This window comes from Tetrao urogallus, assembly GCF_951394365.1.
Source record: "Tetrao urogallus genome assembly, contig: scaffold_279, whole genome shotgun sequence".
Lineage (NCBI taxonomy): Eukaryota > Metazoa > Chordata > Aves > Galliformes > Phasianidae > Tetrao > Tetrao urogallus.
Window position 1 is genome coordinate 1 of NW_027638868.1, and position 14954 is coordinate 14954.

At 58.1% G+C, this 14954-nt stretch overlaps 1 protein-coding gene across 1 annotated transcript; it reads right to left on the reverse strand.

The window, feature by feature from the left end:
- Positions 1-24: 24 nt before the first annotated feature.
- LOC306957683 (IQ motif and SEC7 domain-containing protein 2-like) lies at positions 25-13712 on the reverse strand (the record flags this gene model as incomplete). The annotated part of the gene is given in 16 exon segments (XM_079551156.1): positions 25-183; positions 885-1046; positions 1651-1750; positions 1840-1965; positions 2622-2761; positions 2870-3036; positions 3721-3843; positions 3969-4130; positions 4984-5816; positions 6540-6700; positions 6703-6735; positions 6738-7011; positions 7527-7703; positions 7706-7811; positions 12172-12201; positions 13375-13712. Coding segments are annotated over 16 exon segments (3091 nt in total), but the record flags the coding sequence as incomplete, so codon positions are not given.
- Positions 13713-14954: the final 1242 nt, after the last annotated feature.

The following is a 14954-nucleotide window of genomic DNA, read 5'->3' on the forward strand; positions in this document are numbered from 1 at the left end:
CCCCCCCCCCGGCCCCCAGCTCACCCCCATCCGACAGGTCCCTCAGTGAGCTGCTCAGGGCGCTGCGTTTCAGCCCCTCCCCGAAGTTCTCCTCCACGCTGCTGCGGCTCAGCCCATTCAGAGCCTCGCGGGGGGGACCCCCACCCCGTGCCCCCGCCACCCCCTTCTGCTTCTCCAGTTCGGCTGGGGGGGAGGGTGGGGGGGGGGTGAAGGTCACCCCGGTGCCCCCCAGTGTCATTAAGTCCCATCCCAGTGCTCCCAGTACATCCCAGTGCCCCCTAGATCCCATCCAAGAGCCCCAAGTGCCCCCCACCGCCCTCCAGTCCCCATCCCAGTGCTCCCAGTACATCCCAGTACCCCACAACCCCCATCCCAGTGCCTCCCAGTCCCCACCCAAGAGCCCCAAGTGCCCCCCAGTGTCATTAGGTCCCATCCCAGTGCTCCCAGTACATCCCAGTGACCCCCAGTCCCCACTCAAGAACCCCCAGTGCCCCCCATTGACCCCCAAGCCCCATCCCAGTGCTCCCAGTGCTCTCCCATTGCCTCCCAGTGCTTCCAGTGTTCTCCCAGTGCCACCCATTCCTCCCAGTGCCCTCCCAGTGCCCTCCCATTGCCTCCCAGTGCTCCCAGTGCTCTCCCAGTGCTTTCCCAGTGCCTTCCAGTACATCCCAGTACCTCCCAGTACTCTCCTATTACCTCCCAGTGCCTCCCATTGCCTCCCTGTATTCTCCCATTGCCTCCCAGTACTGTCTCATTGCCTCTCATGGCCTCCCAGCACCTCCCAGTGCCTCCCAGTGTCTCCCATTGCCTCCCAGCACCTCCCAGTGCCTCCCATTGTCTCCCCTTAGCTTCCAGTCCCCTCCCAGTGCCCTCCCATCGCTCACCCTCCACTCGGTACTTCTCCATCTCCTGCACCTCAGCCACGGACTCCCGCAGGTCGCTGGCGAAGCGCAGCCTGTCCTGAGGGCTGGGCGCGTTGAAGACGATCAGCACCTTCCGCTCCCCCCCCGGAGCCGCTGACAGCAGCTTGATCCCAAACTGGTAATCTGGGGGTGGGGGGGGAGGGGTTAAAGGGAGAGGGGTCAGAGGGTGTGGGGGAATTTGGGGGGGGAGAACAAGGGATGTTCCATTGGGGATGCAGAGGGTTGAGAAGGAATGCCATTGGGGACATTATAGGACGTCTTGTTTGGGACACTATGAGGCACCATGGGGCGTCCCACTGGGGACAGCATGGGGCACCAAGGGACGTCCCATTGGGGACATCAAGGGACATTCCATTTGGGACAGCATGGGACGCCATATTCGGGATGATATGGGGCACCAAAGGACATCCCATCAGGGACATCATGGGACATCCCACTGGGTCTCCAAATGTCATCCCATTGGAGAACATGGGACATTCCACTGGGGACAACAATGGGGCCCACACTGGGGACACTATGGGACCTCCCGTTGTGGACACCAAGGGCCATGGGAGTATGGGACTCCCTATAGGAAACCCCACAGAACTACAGGACACCCCACAGAGAACACCACGGGACAGAGTGGCACCCAGCGTTGGACCCCTCTGGGATGTAGGGACAGGAGAAACGTCCCTCTGGGGACCCCGTGTGACACAGGAACATCTCATGGGGGTCCCGGGGGGCTCACAGGCATTCTGGAAGAGCTGCATGTGCATCTCGACAAGGGGGAAGCTCTGACGGAAGCTGTAGGTCACCAGGATCTTCTTCTTCTGGAAGATCTTTGTCACCTGCCAGGGGGCGTCATGATGTCACCAGATTTGGGGTCACCTGATGGGTGGTCCCCACCTTGGGGATGTCCCCAATGTCCGGCTCTCACCACCAGGAGGTCGTTGAAGAGGAAGACCTCGCGTTGGTGCAGCCCCAAACGCTGGGGGCGGTTGGGGTCGGGGACTTCATAGAGTTGGCAGCAGCACACCAGGCGGCGGTGGGGCAGGGACAGCACCTAGAATGGTTCCCCCCATAAGGTCACCTAGAACATTCCTCATTGGTCATGTAGAACATTCCCCTGTAGAGTCACCTAGAACATCCCCCATAGGGTCGTCTAGAACACCCCCCAGTAGAGTCACCTAGAACATCCTCCATAGGATCATCTTGAACATCCTCAATGTGTCACCTAGAATGTCACCCATAGGTCCATTTTGAACACCCCCCAAGAGGTCACCTAGAATATTCCCTATTGGGATACATAGAATGTGATCCATATAGGGTCACCGAAAGCATCCCTCTTGGGGTCATCTAGAACATTCCCCATTGGTTGTGTAGAACATTCCCCGTAGAGTCATTTAGAACATCCCCCATAGGGTCACCTGGAACATTCTCCACTGAGTCACCTGGAACACAACCCATAGGGGCACAAAAAACACCCCCCATAGGGTCCCATTCCACATTCTAATAGGATCACTTAGACCATCCCCCACTGATCACCCACAGTACACCTATGGGGTGATGACCCTAAAGGTCCCTCCAATAACCTCAAACACCCCCGGATGCCCCCTGGGTGACCCCAAATCCCTTCCAAGGACTGCAAAGCCCCCCATCAGCAACGTGACTCCAAATGCCCCCCAAGGACCCCATCCCCTCTCCCCCGGGGCCACCCACCGGCTTCTTGCCGACAATCATCCTCTCGACAGCCTGAACCTGGGAGACGTGGTCGTCGTTGGTGCGCAGCTCCCGGCTCTGGATCCGCTGGTAGATGCCCACCAGCATCTCCCGTGGGATGTCCTCCCCATTGTCCACCCCTGCACGACACCCGGTGCCTCGCTCTAGAACCCGTCGGGTTCTGGATGCTGCAAGGAAAGAGGGAGAGGAAACCAACCCACTCCCCTCACATCAATCCCCCACCCCACCTCGGAGGTTCTTGATGAAGTCCTCCAGCTTCATCTTGCGCTCTGCCTTCACGCTGGGGCTGTACATGTCGGTGTTGAGGAGGATGATGGCGAAGGCCAGGATGAAGATGGTGTCCGGGTTGCGGAACTGGCGCAGCAGGGCCGCGTTACACACGCAATAGCGCTGGCTGCGGGGCGGACAATCCCCACGGCCTATGGGGTCAGAGTGCCCCACGGACAGCCCCACGCGACTGGGGTAGGGGCACCCCACGCTGGGACCGTTGTGGGGTGCCCCTCCCAGTCTATAGGGTCACCTAGAACGTCTCTGTATTGTGTAGGGAATGTCAACACCAATGTCTTCCCCTCTGGGCCTATAGGGTCACTAGAACATCTCCTTACTGCATACAGAACTTTAACCCTAATGTTGTCCCCCTTGGGCCTGTAGGGTTACCTAAAATGTCTCTTTATCACATATGGAACATTAACCCTAACATTTTTGTCACTGTGAACTTATTGGGTCACCTAGAACATTTCCCTCTCAATCTGTAGGGTCACCTAGAACACCTCTTTATTTCATACAGAACATTAATCCTAATGTTTTCCCTCTTCTGGACTTATTGGGTCACCTAGAACATCCCCCTCTCGATCTGTAGGGTCACCTAGAACGTCACTTGTGCGTTACCACCCCCAGTATCTGCCTCTTAATCCACAGTCACCTAGAACACCCCCCCTTGACCCAGAGGCTCACCTAGAACATCACCCCAAACAACATGGGCCACCACCCCTAATATCTCCCAACCAACCCATAGGGTCACGCAGATACCCCCCCCACCCCCCCACCATGACCGCCCCCCATTCCCATTCCCCCTCACCTGAAGGCCTCGATCAGGCGCTCGACTTTCTGGGCCTCCCCCTGCACCCGGATGTGGGACTGGAACTTACGCAGAGCCTCGTCCAGCTCCATCCCGGAGAAATCCATCTCGTCCACCACGCAGCTACGGGACAACCCCTGCTGCACGGAGACAGCCCCGATCCCGAGGAAACACCCCCCCACACACACACAATGGTGCCACATCCCCACAAATCCCGTCGGGTTCAGCCCCCCTTGACGCCCCCTTACTCGAGGACATCGCGGTTGAACTGCTTCTGGCGATTGCCGAGGAACTCGCCGATCATCTGCCGGCTCAGCCCTTTCCTCTCCAGGATGAAATGGGCCACCCCCACCGGGGTGTCGGACAGGAAGCCCCTCTCGATCAGGTACTGGATCCCCTTTTCAGGTTTCCTGAGAATGGGGAGGGGGTCTGGGGGTCATCCCGACTTATGGGAGAACCCCACAGTCACCCCACAAATGTCTTCGGGACATTTGGTGGCACCGCATCCTCTGGAACATCAGCTCCTGGCTGTAGGATCACCTAGAACATCACCTACTGGTTATAGGGTCACCTGCACTGTCACCTTGTAGGGTGACCCAGAACATTTCCCAGCTGTGGTTATGGAGTCATCAAAAACTATGGAGTCACTTTGTTCTGGCTGTAGGGTGGCCTAGAACAGCAGCCTCCCTTCCCCACAGGGTCGCCTCGAACATCCCCACGCCCTCGTGATAGGATCACCTAGAACATCTTGCTATTGCTATATAGATCTCCTTCTCCTTGCTATAGAATCACCTAGAACAACATCACGTCCTCCCTGTAGGCTCACCTAGAACATCTCTGTGTCCAGACTATAGGGTCACCTAGCATGTGATCATATTTTTACTATAGGATCGTTTATAGTATCACCATCTTTTTACTATAGGGACATCTAGAACATCACTATATCTTTGCTGTAGGATCACCTAGAATGTCACCACGCCCTTGCTTTTGGATCACCTAGAATATCCCCATGTCTAGACCACAGGGTTACCTAGAACACCTCAACGTCCATTCTATAAGAGCACCTAGAACACGACCACATCTTTACTCTGGGCTCACCTAGAACACCGGGTCTTTGCCATGGTGGCGTTCTAGGTGATCCTATATCTCCCACCACTACCACAAAGCCACCAAACCCACCACCCCCTCCCCTCCAGGACAACCCTGAGATGCCCCACATAGCCTCCCCCCAGACCCTCCCCGACCCCCCACCCCCCCGCTCACTTATTGAAGAGGTTGAGGCCGATGCGGTACTGCCTGCGCTGCACCACGTCGTTGTTGAGCGCCGGTGAGTCCCAACTCTGCCGTGGCTCCCGTTGGTACGTGGCTTTTCCAGGGGGGCCGGAGGCACTGGGAGGTTGCGGGGGGGCGGCGGGAGGAGGTGGGGGGGGTGGGGGGGGTCTCCTCAGGCTGTCGTGGGACGAGGAGCCCGAAGAACAATTGAGGGTCTCGTTGGAGTTGGAGCTGCTCCCCAAACTCTCGTTGTCCCCCTCCGAACCTTCCTCAGGGGCGGCGGGGGGGGGAGGTGGCGGGGGGGGAGGTGGGGGTGGGGGCGGGGGTCCGCTGCGGGGTAAAGTGCCCCCCCCGGCGCCATCAGATTCATAGGGACCCCCCCCAACCCGATTGACGGAACCGCGGTCGGAGCGGTCGCTGAGGTCGGCCGAGCTGTCGCTGGGGGGCTCGACAGTCAGCAAAGGGGGGTGACCCCCCCCGTGACCCCCCCGACCCCGGCATTCCAAACAGGGGGGGACGCGCCGCGGCGGCAGCTCTTCTTGGGGTGTCCCCCCCCCCCCGACCCAACTACCGGGGTTGGACTGGGAAGGAGGTGGAGGTGGTGGGGCGGGGGGAGGCGGGGGTCCACCACTTTCCGGGGGGGGTTCGGGGCTGGGGGGGCGTTCGGGGGAGCGGGGGGAGCCAGGGAGCCCCTCGTCCAGGTAAAGGGTGACGTCACTGGCGGAGGTGGCAGCGCTGTCAGCGGCCGTGGGGGGAGTGGAGCTCTGTGGACCCCCCCGGCTCCCCCCCAGGGCTTCGTCGATGGAGGCGGCCAAGGACTTCACCTGAGGAAGGGAGAACCCCCCCCCAGTCCCGTTAGCCATGTGAACCCCCTTGGTGACCCCTGACATCCCCCCCCCCACCCATCGCCCCTGTGAAACACGTGAGCCCACGACCCCCCTCCCCCCACGCCCCGACGTGATCCCATGGCCCCGTGACCCCCACTGTCCCCCAATGATCCCAATGAGCCCATGATCCCCAATGACCCCCCAATGACCCCCACTGTCCCTCCATATCCCCATGACCCCGAGACCCCCAATGTCCCTCAATGTCCCCAATATCCCCATGACCTTGTGACTCCATTGACCTTATGACCCCATGACCTCAATGTCCCTTAACAGCCCCACAACCCCCAGTTGTCACCCAATGTTCCTGTAACTCCTAGTGACCCCGTGACCCTCAACATCCTCATGACCCCAATGTCACCCAATGTCCCCACGATCCCCAAATGATCCCCAATGATCCCCATGACCCCCCATGACCCCCAATGACCCCATGACCCCCAATGTCCCCCAACGTCCCCACGATCCCCAAATGATCCCCAATGATCCCCAACGATCCCATGACCCCCAATGATCCCAGTGACCCCCAACATCCCCCAACGTCCCCATGACCCTCAATTTCCCAATGACCCCCAATGCCCCTCAATTTCTCACAACCCCCACTGCCCCCAACACCCCACTCCCCCACTGCCCCAACTCCCCCCCTCCCCCCCCCATGATCCCCACCTGCTGAGCGAATGCTTCTTCCAGATCCGCCCCTCCTGGCCCAAAATCCGCCGACGCCGAATGCTGCCTGGTTGGGGGGGTCCCGGCCCCCCCTACCCCCCCGCTCCCCCCTCCACCTCCACCATCACCGGGCCCCCCCCCATCCAACCCAGCCCTACAAGACCCCCGTAACGAGGCGCCCTCCGCGGCCCCCCAAAACCCCCTCGTCCAGCGAGGCGGGTTTCCCTTGGAAATAAGGGGGAGGCGGCGGAGGGGGTCCGGGGGGTCCAGGGGCTGGGGGGCCACGGTCGTATTCTTCGAATGAGAATTGGAGGCGTAAACCCGGCAGGGCCAAACGTCGGGCCCTGCCACCCTCGCTGCGCAGCCGCTCGAATTTCTGAGCCATGCGGTAACGCCGGAAGGCGGCCTGGATGGTGCGGGCGGCGCGGCGCGTGCGGAAATAGCCGCCATATTTGCGCTCCAGCATCTCCACCTGGGGGGGGGAGATGAGGGTGTGGGGGGGGGGGGAGAGGGATTAGGGTTGACGGGGAGGGAGGTTGCAGGGTGGGGAGTGGGGGATTTTGGGCTCTCGATAGGGCCGTTGGGTGGGTGGATAGGATCGTTGGGTCATGGGTGGGGTCAGTGGGAAGCAGGGGGGGGTCATTGGGTCATAAGTGGGGTCATGGGTGGGGTGATGGGGTGATGGGGGATGTGGGGTCAGAGGCTGTAGGGTGGGGGCTTTGGGCTGTCGGTGGGATGACTGGGTGATGGATGGGGTCGTTGGGTCTTGAGTGGGGTCAGTGGGATGTAGGGGGGGTCATGGGTGGGGTCGTGGGGACTTTGGATGGGATCATTGGGTGATGACCATCATACGGGGTCATTGACCACCATATGGGACTGAGGACCACCATATGGGGCCAATTACCACATATGGGATCGATGACCACCATATGGGGCCGATGACCACCATAGGGGACCGAGGACCGCCAGCAACCCCCCACCCCGTACCTTCTTATCCTGTAGATCGGTGGAGAGCTCGTAGCTGTCGCTCAGAGCCTTCGGCCTCTTGCTCTCCTCCTCCTCCTCCTGCTTGCGCAGCGCTACGCTGGCGGGTTGGGGGGGCAGCCGAGGCCAGGCCACAGCCGGAGACCCCCCACCCCCACCAGGACCCCACTGGGACCCCCCCCAGCATTCTGAGGAGTGGGCTGAGGTAAACCACGGTATGGGGGGGGACGGCTGGGACTGTCGGGAACAGGAACTCCAACGTCGCTGCCCGGCACTTCGCCATCCACACTATGGGGGGGAGCCATGGGGGGGGTCAGCAATGCTGGCAGATGCCCCCAGACCCCCAGAGCCCCCCCCCAGGGACTCCCCAAAATCCCTCCAGAGACCCTTGAGACCCTCAGAACCCCCCATAGGCCCCCACAGACCCTTATGTCTCCTCAGAGACGCCCAGAATCCCCCAGAGACCCCCCGATAGACAACCAGAATCTACCCGGAGACACCAAAGACGCCCCCAAATCCACCCAGACACCCCCAAAATCCACACAGGGGCCACCAAGGACCTCAAAAATCCACCCTAAGACCCCAAAGACCCTCAAAATCCACCAAAAGACCCCGAAGACCCCCCAGAATCACCCTAGAGACCCCCACAATCCATTTAGGGACCACCAGGGACCCCCAAAAATCCAACCAGAGACCCAAAGACCCCCCAGAATTCACCCAGAGACCCCCAAATCCACTCAGGGACTGCCAGGGACCCCCCAAAATCCAGCCAGAGATCCCCCAAAACCACCCAAAGACCCCAAAGACCGCCCAAAATCCACCCAAAGACCCCCAGAATCACCCTAGAGACCCCCAAAATCCATTCTGGGACCACCAGACCCCAAAAATCCACCCAGAGACCCCAAAGACCCCCAGAATCACCCTAAAACCCCCAAAATCCATTCAAAGACCCCCAAAACCCGCCAAAATCCACCCAAAGACCCCCAAAATCCAAATATGAAGGGATATGAGGCCAGTGGGACAGACAGAAATGGGGACAGACAGACAGATGGAGGAGTTTGGGGGTGAGATTTGGGGATTTGGGGGCAGGAAATGAGGATTTGGGGGGTGGAATAAAGGGGATTTTAGGTTAAGAAATGTGGATTTTGGGGTCAGACTGAGGGTTTGGGGTGGAATGTGGGGATTTTGGTGTGAAAGATGGGGATTTTAGGGTGGGATGTGAGGGACGGGGGAAATAAGGGGATTTTTGAGAGGAATAAGGAGGTTCTGGGAAAGGTGGGGATTTTAGGTAAGAAATGAGGGTTTGGGGGTAGAAAAAGGGGATTTTGGGGTGAGAAATGGGGATTTGGGGGCACAATAAGCGGATTTTAGGGTCAGAAATGGGATTTCAGGGGTGAGAAATGGGGATTTCAGGGGTGAGAAATGGGGATTTGGGGTGGGATATGGGGAATTTAGGATAGGGGTTTTGGGATGAGAAATGGGGATTTGAGGACAGAATAAGGGATTTTAGGTTCAGAAATGGGGATCTGGGGGTGGAAAAAACGGATTTTGGGGTGAAAAATGGGGATTTGGGGTGGGATGTGAGGGGTTGGGGTGGGATGGGGGGGGGGTCGGATGGGGTCCGGGGGGCCCCGACTCACCCGTGCAGCAGTCGCTGCCGGAGCGGCCCCCTCCGCCGGTCGGCGGTGCATTGCAGGCACCACATTTTGGGGTGGAATTGAACGGATTTGGTTTTTGTTGTTTGTTTATCTGTTTGTTGTTTTCGGGTAATTTAATAAAATCGAAGGTTCGTTCTTTTTTTTTTGTTTTTGTTTTTTTAATTTTTATTTTTTGGGGAGGGGGGGTCGTTTTGGTTTGATATTTTGGGGAAGGATCGGGGGTGGGGGTGGGGGGGGTTAGCTCCGCTGTCGCATCCGAGCCGATGGCTGCGAAGGGGGGGGGGGGGGGGGGAGGAGCCTTTGGTTGGATGGATGGAGAGGGGGGAAGGGGGGGGGGAACGATATGGGGCTCCTTGGGGGTTTGGGATGGGAAATGTGGGGGGAGGGAGGGAGACGATATGATATGGGGGGGGAGGGGGGGGGGAGATGTTGGGGTGGGGGGGCACGAAGTGGGAAGGGGTACAAAAGCAGAGGGGTTGGAATAAAGGGTGGGAAGGGGTTGATGGAGGAGGGGGTGATGGATTGGAGCCCCCCCCAGCCCCCCCTTCCAAATCTACTTTTTAATTGATTTTGGGGATTGGGGGAGGGACCTCTTGGTTCTATGGGGTGGGCGCACGCGCAGAACGATCTCCATCCTAGCCCCTCCTCCTCCCCCCCTCCCCTACCCATTTCGAGGGATGGCGGTCGCCATGGAAACATGGGCTGGGGGGGGGTGGACCGAGGGATGCCGGGGGCCGCTGTTGCCATGGAAACGGGCGGGAGGGATAAGAAGGGGGTGAGGCCACAGAGAAGGCCACGCCCTCCCAACCCCCCCCCCCCCCCCCAACCTCCCCCCCAACCTCCTAAAAATAACCCCGGAGGAGGCGTTGCCATGGAAACCGCCCCCAAAGGCGTGAAAACAACGCTGGGATGGAGGGGGGAGTAGGGGGGGGGGAGGAACATATGGATGCTATAAGATCCCAGTGCTACATACTGGGCACTATAGGCTCCTAAGGGGCCCTGGGGTCCCTATAAGTCCCTATAAACTCCTATGGGGCTCTAGAGGTCCATACAGGTTCCTTTAGGTTTCTATGGGTCACTGGAGCCCCTACGGGTCCCTATAGGCTCCTGTGGGTCACTGGAGGCCCTATGGGACCTCTATGGGTCCATATAGATCCCTATAGCCTCCTATGGGGCTCTGGGGTTCCTATAGATCCCTATAGGCTCCTACGGTGCCCTGGGGTCCCTATAGGTCCCTATAGACTCCTATGGGCCACTGGAGCACTGTGAGAACAGAGGGACAGACATGGAGAAACCAGAAGGACGTGGCAGGGACATGGGGACTGACATGGGGACAAGGGGACATGAGGACACCATAGGGACAGGGGGACAGAGGGATGGATATGGGGATATTATGGGGATATGGGGATGTTATAGGGATATGTGGACAGGGGGACAGAAGGACATGGGGACAGCATAGGGACAGGGGGACAGACATGGGGACAGAGGGACAGAAAGATGTGGGGACATCAGGCTATGGGGACATGGGGACAGAGGGACATGGGGACAGACATGGGGACAGACATGGGGACAGAGGTCATAGGAGGTCACGTGGGGGTCGCAGAGGGGTCACGGGGCTGAGGGTGAGGTGACATTAGGGGACAATAGGAGGTGGATTGAGGGGGAGGGCGGGGAGGGAGGGGGTTCCTATGGGTCCTTTGCACCACCCCCCCCCCCAGGCAGTGCCCCCCACTCACATCACGCCCTCCATGTCCCCAAATGGCACCAATTCCTCTTTCTGGGTGTTTCTGTCTGTCCCCCCCCCCTTTCTCCCCCTCCCCCACTCAGCATTACGCCCTTCCTGTGCCCCCCCCACCTCTTCCTCCCCCCTCCCCTCCCCCTTCTCCCATCCACTTCCCAGCACCGGACATGAGGACAGAAGGACAAACGGGGGGGGGGAAGGCAGCAGCAACCACACAGCAACACACTGCAAAAGCATTGCAAACAATTGCAAAGAGCTGCACAATATTACGCACCGCTTCACAGCCACTGCAAACCACTGCACACCTATCGAAACATGCAGGTCCTGTCATGATAGGTCAGCCATATTGCAATATACAGGTCCTATCACGATATACAGGCCCTGTCACGACATATGGGTCCTGTCGTGGTAGGTTGGCCCTGTTGCAATATTGAGGTCCTGTAGCAATAGGTTGGCCCTATTGTGATATACATGTCCTATTGCGATTGGTCAGCCCTGTTGTGATATACAGGTCCTGTCATGATATACAAGTCTTATTGTGATAGATGAGTTTTATCATGATATACAGGTCCTGTCACAATGTACAGGTCCTCCTGCAATAGGTCAACCCTACGGCAGCACGCAGGCCCTGTTGTGACACATCAGCCCTATCACAACATGAAGATCCCATTGCAATACATCAGCTCTATTGCAACATGCAGGTACTATCGTGACATGTCAGCTCTATCGCAACGTGCAGGTCCTATCACGATAGCTCCCATTGTGACACATGAGCCCTACCATGACTTGCAGATCCCATCATGATACATCAGCCCTATCGCAACACACAGATACTATTGTGACATGCAGGACCTGTTGCAATAGGTCAGCCCCATGGCAACATGTAGGCCCTGTCGCAATACATCAGCCCTATCGCAACACTCAGGCACAATTGTGACATGAGGGTCCTATCCCAATAGCTCCTATTGTGACACATCAGCCATATCGCGACATGCAGATCCTGTCCTGATATGTCAGCCCTATTGCAATACACAGGTACTATAATGGCACACCAACCCTATCGCAACTTCAGGCCCTGTCACAACACATCAAGTCTGTCACGACATGTGGACCTGTCACAATAGGTCATCCCTATGGCAGCATGCAGACACTGTGGTGGCACATCAGCGCTATTGTGACATGCAGGCACTATCGTGACATGTCAGCCCTATCGCGACACACAGAAGGGGGACATGGGGAGGGCACTGACCTCACCGTCCTCGAGCTGTCCCGGTCTGACCTTGGGGGGAGGGGAAGGGTCAGTGAGGGCCCCTCCCCCAATATAACCTCCTCCCTCCCCAGAATGTCACGACATGGGGGGATGTCACGATATAAGAGAGAGCATCACAGTATAGGGGGCATCACGCGATGAGGGCAGTGTCGCAACTATGGGGGGGGGTGTTGTGCAGGGAGATGTTGTGTTACAGGGGGAATATCATGATAGTGGGTGGGGTATCATGATATAGGGGCAATGCCGCGATATAGGGGGCGTCATGACAAGGGGGCAACACCCCTATAACCAGTGTTATAGGGTGTCCTAATAAAAGTTGGGGTATCGCGATATAGAGTGAGGCATAGTGATACGGGAGGGTCATGCTATAGGGAGGGGTGTTGGGATATGGGGGGGGAGAGGTTATCGCAATAAAGGGAAGGCTATTGTGACAGTGAGAGAGGTATTGCAATATAGGGTGGGATATTGTGATGTAGAGGCGCCGTGATATAGGAGGTGTCATGATATATGGAGGGATATCACAACGGAGGGAAGGGATATCGTGACAGAGGAAAGAGTATCACAATATAGGGAAGGTTATTGCAATAGGGAGTGGTGTATCATGATATAGGGAAGGGTATTGTGATAAAGAGTGGGGTATTGTGATACAGGGAAAGATATTGCAATATATGGAAGGGTATAAAGACAGAGAGTGGGGTATCATGATACAGGGAAGGGTATCGCAACATAAAGAAGTCTATTGCAATGGAGAGTGGGGTACTGCAATATAGGAAAGGGTATAATGATAGAGGGTGGGTATCGCGATAGAGGGAGGGATATCGCAATAGAGGGTAGGGTATCACAATGTGAGGAAGAATATCATGATAGAGGGTGGGGTATCACAATAGTGGGGGGGATATTGTGACAGAGGGAGGGGATATCATAACAGAGGGAGGGCTATCGTGATAGAGGGTGGGGTACTGTGACAGAGGGTGTGGTATTGCAATATAGGGAAGAGCATCATGATAGAGGGTGGAGTATTGCAATACAGGGAGGGATGTCATGAGGGATATGACAACAGAGGGTAGCATACCATGACAGCGGGAGGGGATATTGTGACGGAGGGAGGGTTATTGCGATACAGGGAGGGCTTTTGTGATAGAGGGGAGGATATCGCGATGGCAGGGTCGCACATGGCCTTACTTGCGCTGCAGGGTGGTGGCGGGGCTGGTGCTGGCACTGGTGCTGTGCCCGCCCCCCCCAGGGCTGGAGCTGCGGCTCAGAGGCCCCCAGTCCCGATCCCAATCCCGGGGAGCGGCACCGCAGCGGTTCCGATCCGGACGGGATCCGAAGGGCCCCTCCCGGCCCCGGAATGGCACCTCCCGGTCCGTGTGGGCTGCGTACGGACCGTCCCGGTCCATGTGGGGCTGATAGAGTGCCTCCCGGTCCATGTGGGGCTGATAGTGCCCATCGCGGTCCATATGGGGCTGGAACTGGAGATCCCGCTCCAAGCAGCCGTGGAACGGCGCGTCCCGGTCCATATGGGGCTGATAGGGCGCCTCGCGGTCCGTATGGGGCTGATAGTGCCCGTCCCGGTCCATATGGGGCTGATAAGGCGCATCCCGGTCCATATGGGGCTGATAGGGCCCCTCGCGCTCCATACGGGTTTGGTACTGCCCATCCCGGTCCATATGGGGCTGATACTGCGCCTCCCTCTCTATATGGGGCTGGAACTGCGTCTCGCGGTCCATATGGGGCTGGTACTGACCGTCCTGGTCCATATGGGGCTGGTACTGACTGTCCATACGTCCCGGATACCCCCTCTCCCTCTCCTTCCGATGGCCTCCATACGCTCCTTCCCTTTCGGCCAATGCTTCATATGGGGCCTCACAGTCCATATAAGGCCTCTCCCGGTCCATATGCGCCCCATATTGCCCGTCCCGGTCCATATGTTCTGTATACTGCCTGTCCCGTTCCATACGTCCCCCATACGGCCTGTCGCGCTCTAGGTGAGCCTGGTACGGCTCCCGGTCCGTATGGGATCCATACTGCCCCTCAGGGTTGGCGTAGGGACCTTCAGGCTCCACGTGGTTCTGGTATTGACCTTCGGGGTCAGCATGGGTCTGGGGGAGGGGGGGACAAGGGAGTGGGCACTATGGGTTATATGGCCCTGGGATCCCCCGTGGGGTCTAGATGACCCTATAGATGCTGTATGTGGCCCTGGGACCCCCCCATAGGGTCTATATGGCCCTGGGACCCCCGACCCCATCTGTAAGGCCCTATAGATGCACTGTATGACCCTGGGACTTCTAACCTCATCTATAAGACCCTATAGATGTTGTATATGGCCTTGGGATCCCCCTATAGGGTCTATATGGCCCTGGGACTTCCAACCCCACACATACAGCCCCCCATGTGCCCCCATATGGGCTCTATAGACCAATCAGACCTCAAGCTCTCATAGACCCAAATACCCCATAGACCCCGCAACCCCCCATGCCCTATAGACCCCCATGCACCCCCACACACCTCATAGTCCCCATGTATCCCATAACGCCATAGGCTCCAAAGACCGCAAAGAAAGACCCCATAGACCCAAAGACCCCATAACCCCCTAGACCCCCCAGACTCCATAGACCCCATAACCACCCACACCCCCAGACCCCACCATAACTTCATAACCACATAACCCCCCAGACTCCCCCCATAGACCCCATAACCCCACACACCACAGACCCCCCCATAACCCCCCAGACTCTCCATAACCCCCCATACCCCACAGG